This window comes from Sarcophilus harrisii, chromosome 3, assembly GCF_902635505.1.
Source record: "Sarcophilus harrisii chromosome 3, mSarHar1.11, whole genome shotgun sequence".
Lineage (NCBI taxonomy): Eukaryota > Metazoa > Chordata > Mammalia > Dasyuromorphia > Dasyuridae > Sarcophilus > Sarcophilus harrisii.
This window is the reverse complement of record NC_045428.1, coordinates 489,918,105-489,937,639: the sequence shown is the minus strand read 5'-3', so window position 1 is coordinate 489,937,639 and position 19,535 is coordinate 489,918,105. Positions and strand designations below refer to the sequence as shown.

The following is a 19,535-nucleotide window of genomic DNA, read 5'->3' as shown; positions in this document are numbered from 1 at the left end:
TGGGACAAAGGGGAAATAAAGGGGGTTTGTTAAGTCCCTGATGCATGCTGGGACCTGGAGGCAAAGAATTCAACTGGTTCTTTCATCACCATCCTGAACCTCTTTACTACCCGCCTACTACCTCCTACTTTCCTGTTCCAAAGAAAAGGACTTGAGGTGGAGAAGATGGAGGCCCTTACGAAAGATCTTCACATTGACGGTAGCCTCTGATTCACTGCCGTCCTCTCCTGAAACAATGCACTTGTAGATGCCGGCATCATCAATGTTGGCGTTGTAGATGGTAAGTGTGGAGGAAAAATCATCATTCCGTACCACTGAGATCCGCTGCTGGTTTGGGGTCAGCTTTTCTCCATTAGGGGAGAACCAGGAAATGTCTTTATCCTTAGCTTCCCCAGCCACTGAGAGAGAGAGAGAGAAAGAGAGAGAGAAAAGACATATTTTCCAAGTATTTAGGTATAGGACCTCCAGATAAAGAAAGAAAGGAGCAAGCTGGCTGCTCCACACATAGTGACCCCTGAGTAAATGCTGTTAGCTGAGAGTATGAAGGTTGGGAGAGTGTGTTAGATATTTTCCTACTCTGATTTCCATGCCATTGCATGGGATTTTCATAGTAGTACCTTATATAGAATTTGGGAAAAAAAATGAACAACCCCTTGGGTTGCATATTTCTCAGACTAGCCTTCCTGTTGATGGATGAGAAAAGGAAGAACCAAATTGTAAAAGGGACTGCCTAGACTTGACATATCCGGCCATCTTCTCTTTTGAGAATTGTCTTCTCCAGAACTGAGGATAAGATTTTGGATAATGTAGAAGAGTTTGGAGCTCTTCTCTTTTGAATTTATTATATAGCTACCGAAAAAGCCTATGGCAGACCTCTCTATAAGCACATTTTCATTTTCTACACTGCAGCAAAGTCAGGATCCATTCCCAGGTGACTATCTTAGAAAGAGAGCAATGCTTTCCTTTTTATCTGCCTCTAAAAACACATGTTTTCCAACCTGATGAGTATTTCTTTTGGAAGTGGGAGTAGAACCAGAGTGGATGGGTCTCTGAGAACAGGTGGAAAGACCTTCACAATGGACCCTGAATGTCTCTGTCTCCATACCACCCTTCAACCCTGCGCAGCTGCTAAGCATGGAAATAGAGCATTCTTTCTATTCAAGGCCCATCATGTTTTCAATAAATATCGCTATTTGCAAGATGTGCTGTGGGCTTTGTTGCTTCATCTCCAGATCATTTAAATTGTTGTAATGAAGGCAAAGCTGTGTCTAAAAAAATTCACCAGCTACAAGTTACTGCATTCAATGCAAATCAGATTGATTTTTGAAGCCCCTTTTCTCATTTATCCCTCTCCCCCAAACAAAAAGATAAATAAAAACAAAACCCCTTCTCTTCCCATACAATTTAAATACTTTCTTTTTTGGGGGGCTATGTCTCAAAAATTAACATCACCCACAGGTTTTAATATGCTAAAACAAACCTGCTGCCTATCCTGGACATTGTCTGAAAATGAATCAATCAAAAAGCATTTCTTCAACAGTTTCTAAGTGCCGAGTATTGTCCATATTACTGGGGACATGAATAGAAAAACAAAAACTTTTTTTGTCCTCAAAGAATTTATATTCAAATGGAGGAAACATACACACACATATATATATATATATATATATATATATATATATATGTATAATATTGACAGAGAGAGAGAGGAAGGGAAGGAGGGAGAGAAGGAGAGAGGGAGAGAGAGAGAAACAGAGAGAAAGAGAAAGAGAAAGAGAGAGAGGAAGGGAGGAAGGGAGAGAAAAAGAGAGAGAGAATGTTTTTGTCACATGGGATAGGAATAGAAAAGCAAAAACTTTTTTTGCCCTAAAAGAATTTGTATTCTAATAGGGGAAATAATATGTATATAGAAGAGAAGGAGAATGAACCCTCATTAGCTCTCTGAAGAGATCATGGAACTCAGATGTTTTTAAATGAATTTGTGCAGGGGTCCTCAAACTACAGCCTTGTCCAGATGCAGCAGCTGAGGACGATTATGCCCCTTACCCAGGGCTATGCAGTTTCTTTATTTAAAGGCCCACAAAATAAAGTTTTTGTTTTTACTATAGTCAGGCCCTCCAACAGTCTGAGGGATAGTGAACTGGTCCCCCTATTTAAAAAGTTTGAGGACCCCTATTAGAGTCTTCTAGATACTAAAAATCTTGGCAAAATCTAGAAACAAATCTATATACGAATATCTTTCATTATTTTTGAACCAACTCTGACCTTAAGAGAGCCAGTGAAAAAGTAGGGAGAAATTCTATGTATATCGTAAGTATTTAATGCATGTTTGTTGAAATGAAGAATTTAATTTATAAGCACTTAGAATGTAGGTGGAAGAAATAAAAGTCCAGCTAAGGGTAAGCACTGATTCAGAGTTGTTTGTCTTTCATTCTTGAAGAGCAATTGAACAGTAAATTGTTTCTCTTAGATTACCTCTAGATTGTACAATTTTAGAAGACACATATTTTGGTATGACTTGAGGGAGGTAAATGGGAGGATACTACAAAGTTTAGAAGGAGTTTCTGATTATTTAGTTTCAATAAGTATTGTGATACCTGGGGCAATATGGCCCAAACATATCCATGCCCTACTGCTTCCCAGTCTGGCCAGTAGATAGAAATGTTTCCAGAGCAATCTTGGTTCTACCTTCAGCCCAGGGTACCAGACTACTTACCTTGACATAAGAAGAATTTGGATTCTCCAACACTGATTTCCCCTTGACTGGGAACAATATCCACCTGTAGAGAAACTGGAAAAATGGGAATTCATGTTAAATTTCTGAGTGTGAATTGATATTTCTGAGAAAAAAAGTCTTGCATTGGTGCTTTGCTACTAGAATAAATAGGATAAAGTACAAGAAAAGGGTCTAGATCTTCTTGTTATGATTAAGATACTATACCCATCATTTGCTGACCACAAAGTCTAACCCCTGGTTTTGAGGAACTCTGACCCTCTGCCAGACTGAAAATCTTTGAGGAGAAGTTGAATAACCTTTGCTATTTCTGCTTTTGACTTCTTAAAATGGCCCAAGGACTCTGTAAAACTACAATATTTTGGGAATTCATGGTTATGGCACTTCACAAATTCTTTCAAGCCAAAATACTGAAATGATTCCTCAGGCCTGTTATGATGAGACATGTCCAAAATGATTAAGTAAATAGGGTAGCCCAGGTACTCCAGAATTATTGGATAGGAGGGGACTACTCTTTAGCTGATTCTTTAAGCTCAGAAAGTCTCAGAGGGCAATCCACCATGTTTTTAAAAATTCCTCAAAACTAGTCCTAAAACAGAAATGTCAAATAATTGTGCTCTTGACCTTCTAAAAAAAAGACTAAGATGCATGTAGCTAGATCAAATACCACTGCCTTTCTAACCCCTTCAAACTAGACACTCTCATAAAGGCCTATAGAATCTACTAAGAGTTCTGTTTCTTGTCAGATGTCTGTGAATAATGATTTCTGAACTTCCCAAACATCCTTTGTTCTGTAACATATAAGATGGTTAAGTTGAAGGCAGGGCTCATGTTCAATTATTATTTTTTTAAACTTTCTTTGGCAACTAGCAAGAGGACTTGCAAATAATAGATGTTCAACAAACATCCGGTAAATCGAATTTCTCTTTGTTCTTTTTTTATAAAATAAAAAATCACACACAAAACAAAATGGCCTTTCCTCTTGTGCAGATCAATTCCACTTTTATTGATGTCAGAATACTGGAAATGATAAAAGTTGCTTTGTTAAGACCACCTTTAAGTTTAAATTTTGGGTGTTGGCATCTTAAATGTAGCATCCCTGTCTAATGATCAGCTAGTTGTCATACTGCTGAGGGAAATCAATCATATCACCCCATCATATTGAAGTATAAATGAAACCAGAAGAAAGAAAAATTGCAAGTATAGGAAAGCGGTTCACAGGTTTTCCCTGGAGAAGCAAACAGAGGATGGACAGAGTTGGTTTTATTATGTGTGTAAAAGCAATAAGAAGCATCATTTCATGGGACATTTAGTTATCTTTTTGCAGTATGTATGATAAATATTTTCAAAAAGGCATAAAAATCATTGTAGCTTATGCATCAACATCTGTTACATAAAATGAAGGTAGATAAATTCTATGAAGAACTAAGTAAGAATCTTCAAATTAAATCTTCCTATACTTTGAAACTTGATGACTTCAATGCAAAGGTGGGATGGGTGGCAAGAAATAGATTGGAAATCACTAATGAGGAAAAGAAGAAGAGAAATCATTAAAGACTCTTAGAATAGACAGAAGGCTCACACCTGTAAACCATTACTACTCTAAAGAAAAAAATTGGAGAACACTGAACAAATAACATTACAAAACATCAAACTGATTATATTTTGACAGAAGGGAAATAACTTGTTACAGATGTGGGAGTCATTTTTGAATTAGCTATCTGTGTACAGTTGTATAATCAACTTATTGTAAAAGAAGTTCAAATTTACTACAAAGCTAAGAGAAAGAATACACATAAAAATGTGGAATATAATTAAAACAACTTCATCCTGACCTAAACAAAGAAAAAATTGATGATGAAAAGTTGAATATGGATGGAAGAAATTATGTAGCTACAAACTACAATAATTTCAACCATTAATTTAACTGCTGTGAATGAATTATCAAAACAAGACCCATAAATCTAAAAACACTCCTTATCCAGTCAATATGACTTACTTGTCAATTAGAGAAATAGGCAGGCAAGGACAGCACTGGTTTAATGTAGGACTTCTTTCATAAAATCTTTTGAAGAAGTGTGGTAAAAGATTATAAGGAGTCTCTTCACATTAAAAAAGGAGCAGTGAATGATAAAACCAGATTTAAGAAAGCTTAGTGAGAGATCCAATTAAATAAAATCATTCTGAGGACATTTAAAGATGAAAATGAAAGTACAACAAAGGGAAGGGGAAAAAATCTGCCAAGATTTTTATAATAAACATTTTTCACCATTAGGGACAGTAGAACCATCACATTTGGACAGTCCTATCACAGTTCTAGATGTGCTTATACAGAAAATAGAGATGTTGCTAAGGAGAACAAAGATGGGAAAAGCAATGCTACACACAGAAAATACAAATATGAAATGACATAAATGTGCTAGAATTATAAGTTCAATTCATAAGATCTCTTATGGAAGAAAATATATCAAAGATGTAGAAAAAGTTTTCTGTACCTTACTAACACTTTAGAATGGGTAGCTAGGAGGGATAGAGGATAAAACACTGGCTTTGGAATCAAAAAAAACTTGGAATTCAAATCCAGCCTCAGACACTAGCTGTGTGACCATGGGCAAGTATTTAATCCTATTTGCCTCAGTTCCTCATCTGTAAAATGAGCTGGAGAAGGAAACTGCAGATTACTCAAGACTACTCTTAAAAAACACCCACATAGGGTCACAGAGAATTAGTTAAGACTGAAATGATTCATCAACAACAAATATTTTAGAAAAGAGGCTAACAGAATTCACATAATATATGTCTATTTTTCCATCTATACAAATTCTTATGAGAATAATCTACGTACATATTTAGAACATCCTTTTCAAGTATATTATTCAAGAAACATAAAGCTTTCTACCTGTGTTATCTTAAGCAAATCTTCCCAAACAAATGTTGGCCCAAACGTTCTTGAGCCTCACTTTCCACATCCATAAAATGAAGGGCTTGGATTCTAATATCTCTTCTAGATCTGAGGCCTTTACCATAATAAAATAATGACTAAAGATGTACACAATAAAATCTTCTACTGCACTTATTGTTTATTGGTTTTAAAAACATTTGATTTGATAGAGCAAAAGGGTACCCTAAAGGCTCTCTTCCAAGAAGGTATATCTCATGCATATAGCAAACCATTCAGGATTCCTTGAGAAATATAACAACAGAGATAACCTTGTTCAGCAAACTTCTGTTCATTAATATTAGGTGACACATAAAAGGCAAGACGTATGTTCTTTAAAGATGTTCGCTACTGTCATGGAGAAGAATCAGAATACAGCTCAAATTGAAGAGGGATTTCTCTAAGAAAAATATTATTCTTCAGATACTCTTCTTTCTTGATGATATTATTTTGATTGCATCAATCAATTGAACACTATAGAGCTTCATTAACTATTTAAAGAGTTTGGGGCAGAGCCAAGATGGCAGAGAGTGGACAGAATTTTGCATGAGCTCTCCCCAGTTTCCTTCAGAATCAACTCTAGATCAAGTCTCTGAATGGGTTTTGGAGTGACAGAACCCACAAACATTCAGAGTGTAATTATTTTCCATCTTAAGATATCCTAAAAGGACCTTGGGAAATGTCTTAATTGGACAGGGGGAATTGTGTCTTAGTGCAAGGGTACTGTGGAGAGGCCCAGGGCAGAGAGGCCTGGCATGGGGAATCTAGTGGGAGATTCTAGGCCAAAATAAAGCAGTGTTGGCTACTCTTTTTTTATTATAATAACTTTTTATTGACAGAACCCATGCCAGGGTAATTTTTTTACAACATTGTACCTTGCACTCACTTCTGTTCTGATTTTTCCCCTCTCCCTCCATCCCCTCCCCTAGATGGCAAGTAGTCCTATATATGTTGAATATGTAGCAATATATCCTAGATACAATATATGTGTGCTTAACCAAACAGTTCTTTTGTTGCACAGGGAGAATTGGATTCAGAAGGTAAAAATAATCCAGGAAGAAAAGCCAAAATGCAAACCGTTTACATTCATTTCCCAGTGTGCTTTCTTTGGGTGTAGCTGCTTCTATCCATCATTGATCAATTGAAACTGAATTAGGCCTCTTTGTCAAAGAAATCCACTTCCATCAGAATACATCTTCATATAGTATCGTTGTTGAAGTAAATAATGATTTCCTGGTTCTGCTCATTTCACTTAGCATCAGTTCATGTAATTCTCTCCAAGCCTCTCTGTATTCATCCTGCTGGTCATTTCTTACAGAACAATAATATTCCATAACATTCATATACCACAATTTACCCAACCATTCTCCATTTGATGGGCATCCATCCATTTTCCAATTTCTAGCCACTACAAACAGAGCTGCCACAAACATTTTGGCACATACAGGTCCCTTTCCCTTCTTTAGTATCTCCTTGGGGTATAAACCCAGTTGGCTACTCTATCTTGATGCAGAAGTCCAGTAGATCAGCAGACCAGCTGTGAGAGCTCCAACAGAACTACAAAAGGCAAAAAGTGAGCCCATTAACCCTAGTCCAAGAGGTGGAACTTGGTCAGGCTACCCAGCATGGTAGAGATCCTGCAGCACTGACCCCAATACAGTCACTGAGAATCCCGTCACCCTGCAGAGGAAGCTCAGGACAATCTCCCCTGTATCTTAAGAGGAGACCTCAACCTTTAAAAATGAACAAAATTTTATCCAATGAGATTAAATCAGCAAACATTATTTATGGGGTCAAACTAGAAGCATTCCCAATAAGAAACAATGTTGTTCACTATCACCACTACTATTCGATAGTGTACTAGAAATATTAGCTTTTGTAATAAGAGAAGAAAAAGAAATTAAAGAAAGTAGAGTAGGTAATAAGGAAACAAAATTATCACTCTTTGTAAATGATATGATAGTATACTTAGAGAACCCTAGAGAATGAACTAAAAAATTACTTTAAATAATTTACAACTTTAGTAAAGTTTCAGAATATAAAATAAACTTACAAAAATCATCAACATTTGGTGGAATTGTGAACACATCCAGCCATTCTGGAGAGCAATTTGGAATTATGCTCAAAAAGTTATCAAACTGTGCATACCTTTGATCCAGCAGTGTTTTTACTGGGCTTATATCCCAAAGAAATCTTAAAGAAGGGAAAGGGACCTGTATGTGCTTGGAATGTTTGTGGCAGCCCTCTTTGTAGTGGCCAGAAAATGGAAACTGAGTGGATGTCAATCAATTGAAAAATGGTTGAATAAACTGTAGTATATATTATGGAATATTATTGTTTGGTAAGAAATGACCAGCAGGATGATTTCAGAAAGGCTTGGAGAGACTTACATGAACTGGTGCTGAGTGAAATGAGCAGAACCAGGAGATCATTATATACTTCAACAACAATACTATATAATGATTAATTCTGATGGATGTGGCCCTCTTCAGCAATGAGATGAACCAATCAGTTCCAATAGAGCAGTAATGAATTGAACCAGCTACACCCAGCAAAAGAACTCTGGGAGATGACTATGAACCATCACATAGAATTCCCAATCCTTATATTTTTGTCTGCCTGAATTTTTTATTTCCTTCTAATAGTACACTATTTCGAAGTCCAATTCTCTTTATACAGCAAGATAATTGTATGGACATGTATACTTATATTGTATTTAATTTATACTTTAACATATTTAACATGTATTGGTCAACCTGCCATCGGGGGGAAGGAATGGGGGGAAGGAGGAGAAAAATTGGAATAAAAGGTTTGGCAATTGTCAATGCTGAAAAATTACCCATGCATACAACTTGTAAATAAAAAGCTATAATCATCAACATTTTTATATGTTACCAACAAAGCCCAGGAGCAAGAGATAGAAAGACAAATCCCATTTAAAATAATTGTAGATGATATAAAACATTTGGGTGTCTACCTGCCAGGACAAAGCCAGAAACTATAGGAACACATTTATAAAACATTTTTCACACAAATAAAATTAGATCTAAACAACTGGGAAGATTATCAAGTGTTCATGAGTAGGTCAAACTAATATAATAAAAATGACAATTCTACCTCAATTAATCTACTTATTAAATGCCTTACCCAGTCAAACTGCCAAGAAATTACAGAGCTAAAAAAGTAAAAACAAATTTCATCTGAAAGAACAAAAGAGTAAGAATTTCAAGGGAATTTATGAAAAATTGCAAAGGAAGGTGACCTAGCTATACCAAATCTAAAACTATATTATAAAGCAGCAGTCATCAAAACCATTTATTACTGGCTAAGAAATAGAGTAGTGGATTAGTGGGATAGATTAGGTTCACAAGACATAATAATCAATAATTATAGTAATCTAGTACTTGATATATCCAAAGACTCCAGCTTCTGGGATAAGAATTCAATATTTGATAAAAACTGTTAGGAAAACTAGAAAATAGGAAAAAAAAAACCCAACACTTAACATTCTGTACCAAGAAATGGTTGAAAGGGTTCATGATTTAGACATAAAGGGGGATACTGTATACAAATTAGGAGAACAAGGGATAATCTACCTCTCAAATCTGTGGAGAAGGGAGGAATTTATAAGCAATGAAGAACTAGAGAATACTGTGAAATATAAAATGGATAATTTTGATTACATTAAATTAAGAAGTTTTTCACAATCAAAACCAATGAAGTGAAGATTAAGAAGGAAAACAGAAAAATGGGGGAAATTTTTACATCCAGTATTTCTGATAATGGCCTTGTTTCTAAAATATATAGAGAAGTGACTCAGATTTATAAAAATAAAATCCATTCCCCAACTGATAAATGGTCACAAGATATGAACAGAAAATTTTCAAAGAAATTAAAATAATTTCTAGTCTTATGGAAAAATGCTCTAAATTACCTCTGAATAGAAAAATGAAAATTAAGACAACTCTGAGGTACCCCTTCACATATCTCAGTTTAGCTAAAATGACAGGAAAAGATAATAACTGTTGGAGGGGATATGGGAAAACTGGGACACTAATACACTGTTGGTGGAGTTGTGAACTAATCCAACCATTCTGAAGAGCAATTTGGAACTATGCCCAAAAGGCTATGAAACTGGGTATACCCTTTGATCTAATGGTGTCTCTACTGGGTCTGTATCCAAAGAGATCACAAAAAAGAAACCACTTATGCAAAAATGTTTGTAGTAGCCCTTTTTGTATTGACAAGGAAATGATGAGTGAATGCTCATCAGTTGGGGAATGAATGGTATATGAAAGTAATGGAATATTATTGTTCCATATGAAATGATGAACAACCTGATTTCAGAAAAGCATGGAAAGACTGACATGAACTAATGCCAGATAAGGTAAATAGAACCAAGAGAATATTATACATAGCAACAAAAAGATTATGTGATGATCAAATGGGCTTGGCTCTTTTCAACAAAGAGGTAATTCATGGCAATTCCAATGGACTTATGATAGAAAGAGCCATTTACATCCAAAGAGAGCACCATGAAGATTGAATATAGATAGAAGCATAGTATTTTCACTTTTCTTCTTATTGTTTTTGTTTCTTTCTAATGTTCTTCCCCCCCTTTTGATCTGATTTTTCTTGCAGCGTGACATGTGGAAATAAAAGAAGTGCACAATGTTTAACCTATAGTAGTGGTCTGCTTGCTGTCTAGAGAAGGGGGATTAGAGAGAAAGAGGGAGAAAAATTTGAAACATGAGGTTTTCCCAGGGTGAGTGTTAAAAATTATCTTTGCATATAATTTGAAAAATAAAATGCTATTATTATTAAAGAATTTTAAAAAGTGAAAAAAAGGGTTTGGTTTTACTATGCATCCAGGAAAACCCACATGGATGAAGAATATTTAATAGTCAGTTGAATCTATAGGACTACAAACTTTTCTATCAGACCTAGACCAAGAATTTAACAGGGAAGGGGAAAAGTGATTACTTTCCAGAAATTACGGAGCTCTTCTGATGAATCTATATTCTGCTGGAAACAAAGACCCATTAGAAAAACCAGTATGCAACTGGCATTATTATAGGGCTCTGTGACATAACTATGTCTCTGAGCAACTTAAAATGAATATTACCCAAAGGTCAATGAAAAGGTTTGTGATAGGAGGGAGCTAGCTGCAATATACAAAAAATAAAGAAATAGGAAGGACTGGAATATAGGATATCATCATTATAACATATACTCAAAGAATGAAGTGAACTTTGATTGTAGGGATCAGGTAGGGTGACTTTTGAACAGACCTTCTGTTAGTATCTTTTAGTATCTTTGGAATATTAGGATCTATTAGTATCTTTGGAATATTAGGAGGAAGCAAGGATGTTCCTCAATACAATGATTTACTTTCTAAGGATGATAACATCAAAAACCTAGAGCTAGAAGAGAACTCCAAAGCCATCTTTCACAACCTACAAATTTTACAAGTGAAGAAACAGCAGTCTTGGGAAATTAAATGAAGTAGGATCTGAATCAGTCACTGTGCCTCTCAGTAGGTCATGCTGCCTCCCAAAATGATAACCTCTTCTTGCCCCCAACAAACTTATGGGAAGATATGAACAAGAATTTCATGAGATGAAACCAAGTATAGGAGGATGAATAGTTTTCTGCATCACCAGAGTGGGGGAAAGAGCATCCACTTCATAGAGATGGCAGGTCCATTTGAGTAGGTGAGTACTATAGAATTCCTTGAATAAAGACAGATTTGCTCTGCTCTCATAGATTCCTGCAGTCATTCTGTCCTCAACTGCAGCAATTACATACTGACCTTATCGATTTAAGGTGGAGAAATGTTTTAAATCAAATTTAATACCTTTCTGCCTTTCTCTTTCTCTCAGAAGTTTGAAACAAAAATGTTACAAAAGAATAAAACTCCAATTGTGAATCCAGGTTTAGTTCAGTCAACTTTTGGGATGGGGAGAAGGGCATGAGAGAGGAGAGCTCTGGACAGAGAGCCTGGGTAATAGGATGGGTATAGTGTTGGTTGCCATGGTGACAGTCTTAGAAGTCAGAGTTATGGTAGGTTGTGGGTCTAAGCTCATTTCTATGGAAGGATCATGGTTGTGCCATAGCCTACTCAGCCTTGGCACAGCAAGGGGGTTTAAGGGCAACTCGATGGCCACTAAAAATAGCTTTCTGTGCTATTCAGCCAATGGGGAAACCCAGCAAGGTTAAGAGGAGGCTGTGAAATGAAGGGTGGGAGAGGAGATATTTGAAAAATAGGGTCTCAAAGGAGATAGAACGGAGGCGGTGAGCTCTTGGGGTGACAGTGAGGGCAAACTGCCATTACTCAGTTAGATCTGAGATGGAAGAAATAAATGAAACCATGTCTCTCCTGTAATCGCTCTCCTACTGAATAGTTCAAATTTTCAGGACCTTAGAACATTCTCATCCAAAAGCTGATGAGTGAATGACATTTCTTAGGGCAGACTGCTCCCCTAGTCGGCAGGGCATCAGGAGGCCTTCCTTAAGAATTTATGGGGAATTTTGCTTTTCTTAACTTTTTAACTCTCTCCAGACCAACTTACCACAAAACAAAGATTTTTTCAGGACAGCCTGCATGGGCAATTATGATTCTTATTTATACTTGTCACCAAATGTGACCCCTTCTTCCCCATCACTCTCCCCCAGGTTCAGTTCTGGGTGTGAAATGTTCCCTGGACAGCATAACCAACCAAATCCTTAGCACAACCTAGTAATCAACTAGAAGAAAGAATGTTCCTAGAGGAAATAATACAATGAGGTACACAGTGGTTTGGAGTCTGTACAACCTTCCAGGGTTTGTTTTGGAAAATGTAGTTCAGTTCCCTTCATCTTAATGCCCATGGGACTGCATTCCTAACAACCACACCCATATCTGCCACTCCTTGTAGTATATTATATTGCAGGCCCTTGTTCTCTGTGAACCAAGGAATCTATAAAACACAGAAGCCTGTGTCTAAGCAATAGATTACAAGAGCAACCTTGGTCTCGTAAGTTTTATTGGGATATTCTTTTCTTTTGAGAATTAGAAGCACATTTTTACTTGAAAAGTTCACTGGCCCATATGCTGAGCATTAGCAGTCAGTTTAAGCATATGGATTGTGTTACTTTCCCTGAGCTCTTGACTCGCTGTGAAGAATATTCTTATCCCAAGTGAAACAACAATCTTCTTTCTCTTGTCTCTTTTCAAACAGAGTATGGCTCTCAGGGGGTGAGGAGAGCATTGTGAGGGCAGAAGGTTTTCAGATTTGACTGAAGCCAATTGCTGTTCCAGGGCTAATAAAGAAAAAAGACAGAGCCAAAGAAATTCCCAACTCCACTGATCCCAGTTCCACATTTTAAATCTAAGCAACTTTAAAAATAAAGGAATTTCCATCTTAGATTTCTGACAGTTTTGTACATATGGATAATGACTCTGTCCAAAAAAAGGGATAATGGCAAAAATTGGCCAGGGTCAGACTTTATGAGAAATTGACACTTGGATGCTTGCCATGATTGTACATTTATTATTGCTTATTACTCTTCCCTCAACATTAAACCTTGGAATATTTGGTTTGAGACTAATAAATGGAAATCCTGGTATGACTAGCAGCCGGCTGCTGGTTCTCTGTCTTTCCTTCCTTCTTTTAGGTCTTTTTTTTCCCCTCGTCACTTTTTGCACTTACAGTGTTCTCTCTAAAACTTTTACCTTAAGCTTTTCCTTTTTCCCCAATTTTAATTTTTTTAAATAATAGCTTTTTATTCTCAAAATATATGCAAAGCTAGCTTTCAACATTCACCCTTGCAAAACGTGTTCCAAATTTTCTCTCTCCCTTCCACCCACCCCCTTCCCCAAGACAGAAGTAATTTAATATATGTTAAACATGTGCAGTTCTTTTATAAATATTTCCACATTTGTCATCCCAGCTCTAATTCTTTAAAGGGCTAGGTGCTGCAGTGGAGAGAGTGCTAGCTTGGAGTCAGAAAGACCTGAGTCAAATTCGACCTCAGATACTTATTAGCTTGTGTGATCCTGGAGGAGTCATTAACCCTGTTTGCCTCTGTTCCCTTGTCTGTAAAAAGAGTTGAAGAAGGAAATCTTTGCCATGAAAACCAAAATAGTGTCACAAAGAGTCTGATATGACTGAAATGATTGAATGATGGCAACAATTATTTAAGGAATTCTATTCATATTCCTAAGTGGAAAGCTGAACCAAAAGGAAGGACATGAGTCTTCAGGAGGTATGTGAGGTTATTTAAAAGGGAAACTCAAAACACTACTCTAAGGAAAGGTACCATCTTCTGCTTACCTATAATAATATTAATGATAATGATAACAATAATGGTAGCTAGAATTTATGAAGAACATACTATGTACTAGTCCTTTTTGGAAATATTTTTAAGTTGCTACCTCTTACTTTTCAGTTATATCCAAAAAGAAATTTTGGAAATGTGTAGGTCTTGAATATAAAAAAAAAATTAAGTCCTAAAATAGAAATCAAATAAGAGCTACCTGTGCTAGTTTCTAAACTACCTTTTCACAATGTAATAGTTTAGCTCAAAAAACATGAGGCTGTAGGTGAGCCCCACATGTCAAGAGAAAAATTATTGGACTTGGAATTAGGTAGTGCTCTTCTTTGGGCATTTTTCATCATGTCTAATTCTTTGTAACCCCATTGGGTTTCATGGCAAAGCTACTGTAATGGTTTATTTATTTCCTTTATTTCCTTCTCCTGCTCATTTAATAGATATGGAACCTGAAGCAAATAGGATTAAATTACTTGCCTTGGCTCATATAGCAAGCAACATTTGAATTTAGAAAGATGAGTCTTCATGATTCTAGGTACAACACTCTATCCATTGCCCACTTGGCTATGAGATTTGGGCTCAAGTCCTCGTTACTTACTATATAACTACTGGGCAAGTTACTCAATTGCTTAAACTGTTTTCTCCTCTAAAAAAGAGGTAAAGATACCCATCTTTTAGGGATATTATGAGGAAAGCATTCTGGACACCTTAAAATGCTGTACAAATGTAAATTATGGTTATGGGTCAAAAGATGCGAGTTCTAGTTTCAGCTCTATTATTAACTTATAAATTCAACAATTCTGGCTCCCAGTTTCCTAATATGGATGGATGTGATGTGTAAGGTCACTTAAAATTTTTAAGTCCTATGAACTTGTATCTTCAGCCTAAAATGTGCCCAAGTTCTTCTACTCTCTCTCTCTCTCTCTTTACTGTTTTCTCCTGTCTTCTTTTTTTCTCTCTCTCCCCTCCTTCTCCTGTTCTATCCTATCTTCTTCTCTCTCTCTGTCTCTTTGTCTATTTTTCTGTCTCTTTCTCTCTTTTCTTTTCCCCTTCTCTTTTTCTGTCTCTTTTACTTATCTCACTGTCTCCCTTGCTCTCTATGCTCCTCCTTTTCTTTCCATCTCATCTCTCCTCTCCCTCTCTTTTCTTTCTTCTCCTCTCCTTTCTCTACTCTCTCTGGCTCCCTTCCTCCCCCCATCCCCTTTCTTCCTTATTCTGCCTCCCTCCCCTTCATTTCTCATTCCCTCTCTCTGTCCCTGCCTCTCCCTTTGACTCTCTCTGTCTCTTTGTTTCTCTCTGTCTCATTCTTTCTCTGTATATCTCAAATGTATGTCCCATTATGCACACTAAATCTATCACTTGTCAGGACATGAAGAACATTTTCATCATGATTTCTTTGGAATCTAGTCATTGCACTGATCATAATTATTATATATTTCAAAGTTATATGCTTTCACTATAATTATCAATGCTTTGTTACCTCTTGTTCTTTTTCAAATATTGGGAAAAAATAAAACACATTTTGCATTCAAAAATCTTACAGTGTATTTGCATACTTCTTTCTTGCTTTATTGGTAGTAGCCAAGAAGACATGTTCATTTGCTGAGGGTCCCCAGTTCTACAAACCAGTTTTCTGACTTACAGAGCTTGATTTCAGCATTTAAAGGGCAAGTGGGAGATCAGAATCTGTACTTCTTGAATTTCTCTAAAATAATTATGGTAGTAGTGGCAATTTAGATATCTATTCCTTTTATTTTAAATCATATTTCTTATGATTCACTGCAGAGCTTTCTGATCTCAATTCTTTCTTTTCATTAAAATAAAGTCTAATATTACGATATCTAAAAGTAATTCAGAGATAGGTAGAGGTAAGGGGACATGGGCAGTATGCACATGTACATCTAATCTCTTAGATCATCAAGGAATTGGTCAACAGAGTTGTGAGAAATTCTGGAAAAAGGCAATAATCCATACAATAACTATTGTCAAGAGTTGTGGAGGACATTAGTACTTTATTTTAACTTTTTTTTTTTTAACAGATGAGGAAACTCAGACCTAAGTTGCTCAAATTTATGCAAGTACTAAGTAAAATAAATGGTATTCAAAGTTCTAGGTTCTCTCACTACAAATCCAATTGCCTCAATTATTTTTAGATTGTAAAAGAGTAAAACAATTTTTAAATAATAGCTTTTTAGTATCAAAATATATGCAAAAATAGTTTTCAGCATTTACCCTTGCAAAATCTTGTGTTCTAAATTGTTCTCCCTCTCTTCCCCATCCCCTCCCCTAGATAGCAAGCATGTTAAACATGTACAATTCTTCTATACATATTTCTACATGAATGAAACAAATTTTAAACAAATTCAATGATTATCCCTATTACTTACAATATATACCTTTTTCTCATGGTGAAATTACTTTTTATTGATTTCAAAATCCTGTTAGTCTTTCATCTAAATGTTGTTTTATAAATGATAAAGGACCATATTTTATTTATCTTTGTTATTTCTTCTTTCACTTAGAATAGCATATTATATATAATAGGTGCTTAATTTGAATGAATGAATAAGCTGAGATTCTTATAAACCCAGAAATGAATCAGTAATAGGCTGTTATACTGCTGGTTGCTAAGGGATAACCAAATTCAAATTTTACTTCAATTAAAACAACACTTCCCACATTTTGATCTGCTAAGTCCTGGCATTCCATATGATATGATTTGTGTAAGAAAATTTTCGTGCTAGTCATATTTTCCCCTCTGAGATATAAAATGTGACATGACAAAAATACCTTCTTCATAAAGTCCTATTCTCATACGTGAGGATGGAGTAGAAAGTACTCAAGAACTAGAAGACTATGTTAATGAGTTGGTCAGTCATTAAACAATTAGTAATTAATGTAGTAAATAATTATTAAACCTAATATATGCCAGATATTAACCTCTCTGGATACAAAGAAAAACAAGACAGTCTCTGCCTTGAAAGAACTCGTAGTAGAATCAGAGAGAAAACATGAGGACAACTATGTAGGAAAAGCAAGATAAACTAGAGTTAATCAAGCAAGAGAAAATAGTGGTATTATGGGGTATCAGGAAAGGCCCATGACAGGGTTTTACTGAAACTTGCAGGTAGCCAGGCAGCAGAGATGAACAGAGAGAATATTCTAGACATGAGAAACATCCACTGAAAAATGCCTGGGGTCTGGAGATGGAGTGTCTTGTGTGAAAAACAGCGCAGGTGCCAGTGTCATTGGACTGTGGAGTTCATGATGAGGTGGGGAGCAGGAATCATACAATTCTAAGTTGGTTTTATACACATGGATAAGTTAACAACAGTTAAGTTGGTAGTAAATGGGAAATCTTGGTACAGAAACCAAAGAGTTGATCTATGACTTCTCAGTCAAATCTACATTTGTCATCATAAATGAAATGAGCACGAAAAGATATTGTTGAATGAGAGAAGGGCTTACAAGGTCTCCGTCAAGAGATAAATATATAAGTTGTTTTCACTGTGTGCCCCAAAGAAAACCAGAAACATAATATCATGGAATACACTTGGTCATTCTGCATTACAGTGCTTACAGTGGTTGTAAGCAAGCACAGCCGTTGAAGAAAATCATACCTTATGTGCCAACATCAGCTGCAGAGTGAAAAAGTAGAAAATTTATATGAAGAACTTGACAAAACCCTCCAAATGAAGTTAATATGTACCTTAATACTAGGAATTTCAGTGAAAAAGCAGGCATAGAGAGAAAAGCAAAATCAATATTGGAAAATATAGTTTGGGATCAAGAAACAACAACAAAATAAGTAGAAGGCTTATAATTATTCAGATTTCTTACATTTGTACATCATTTATGCTTTCTTTAAGAAAAGTGGTGAAAATAGCCTTGAATAACATCATGACATATGAAAATGACTTTATTTTCACATATAGGAAACAATTGGTTACAGGCAGAATGGTCATTTCAGAAACAACTGTTTGTATTCAGGGCAATAAATGAACAAGCACTAATTAAGTTCTTGCCATATACTAGGCACTAGAGATAAAAGCTCTCAAATTAAATAATTCCTGTACTTAATTATATTCTATCAAGTGAGATATGAAGATAAAATATTACATAAAATATAAACAAAATAAATCCAATGTAAATTTCTTGGGGAGATTGGGAAGAGGGTTCTGTCAGCAAGGAGAGTCAGAGAAGGTTTTGTATAGAAGGTAAAGAGACTCAAGAAAGAGTTTTGAAGAAAAAAGGCATTCTAGAGATAGGGGAGAATGAATTATGGGCAGGAGAGACTGCCAGTACAAAGGCATGGAGATAGTAAATTTGTGTGTGAAGAAAAGAGAGAAATATAATTACTCAGAATCACAGATGTGAGAAAAGAAATAATGAATATCTAATAAGATAGTTTGGGTATATCCTATAGAAGGACTTTAAAAGTCAAGCAAAGGAGTTAATATTTGATCCAAGGAACAATAGAAAGATATTGGAGTATTTTTTGAGTTGTTTGGTAGATCTATATTTTTAGAAAATCATTTTGGGAATCATATATGTTATGGATTGGAAAGGGGAGAGATTTGTAGCAGGAGACCAATTAGAAAGACATTACAATTGTCTAGAGGAGAGGTGATGAGGGTCTGAATTAGCATGATATAAGTATGAATACAGGAAAAGGGTTTTGTCGAGTTCTTCATATAAAGGAAAAGGGATGCAAAAGATATTTTGGAAGTGGAAATAACAGGGTTGGTTGGGCAAATTATCATGTATGTGAGGTAAGGGAAAATAAGAAGCTAAGGATGATACCAAAACATTGAAAGTGAGTAAATGAACTTTTAAAAAAGGTGGATATTGTAGACCTTTTGAGAAAATTGAACGGAAATAGATAGAAATATATCTTTTTCTGAGCAGTACATGACACCTACACAAAAACTGACCATCCATTAGAACACAAAAACCTTACAACTAAATGCAAAAAAGTAGAATTATTAAGTGCATCTTTTTCAGATCATATTGCATATTACAAAGACAGATTAAAATTAATCTGCCAATAAATAACCTAAATCTAAAGAATAAGTGGGTCAAAGGACAAAAAAGAACAAATCATAAAAACAATAATTTCATTAAAAAAATGGAAAAATTGAGACAACATACCAAAATTTATGGGATGCAGTCAAAGTACTAGTTAGAGGAAATTTTATATCTCTAAATGCTTACATTAGTAAAATAGAAAAAGAGCAGATCAATGAATTGGGTGTGTAACTAAAATAAAATTAGAAGAAGAACAAATTAACAAATCCCAATTAAACATCTAAATGAAAATCCTGGAAATAAAAGGAAAGATTGAAAAAATTCAGAGTAAGAAAACCATTGAACTAATAAATAAAACTACAAAATGGTTTTTATGAAAAAAACAATAAAAGAGATAAACCATTGCTTAATCTGATTTACAAAAGAATAAAACCAAATTATCAGCATAAAAAATGAAAAGGTAAATGCACCACCAATGAAGTTGAATTAAAACAATGTTTAGGAGTTATATTGCTCAAACAT

The 19,535-nt window shown here is 35.4% G+C and overlaps 1 protein-coding gene across 20 annotated transcripts in view; it reads right to left on the bottom strand.

Moving 5' to 3' along the window:
- NCAM1 (neural cell adhesion molecule 1) overlaps positions 1-19,535 on the bottom strand; it is a 457,101-nt gene that overhangs the window by 86,702 nt on the left and 350,864 nt on the right. For all 20 annotated transcript variants that reach the window (XM_031961202.1, XM_031961205.1, XM_031961203.1 and 17 more), the window contains exons 2-3: positions 2,717-2,791; positions 180-398 (exon numbers count right to left, since the gene is read on the bottom strand). In XM_031961202.1, the coding sequence (XP_031817062.1) occupies positions 180-398; positions 2,717-2,791 (294 nt within the window). The remainder of the gene's footprint in view (positions 1-179; positions 399-2,716; positions 2,792-19,535) is intronic.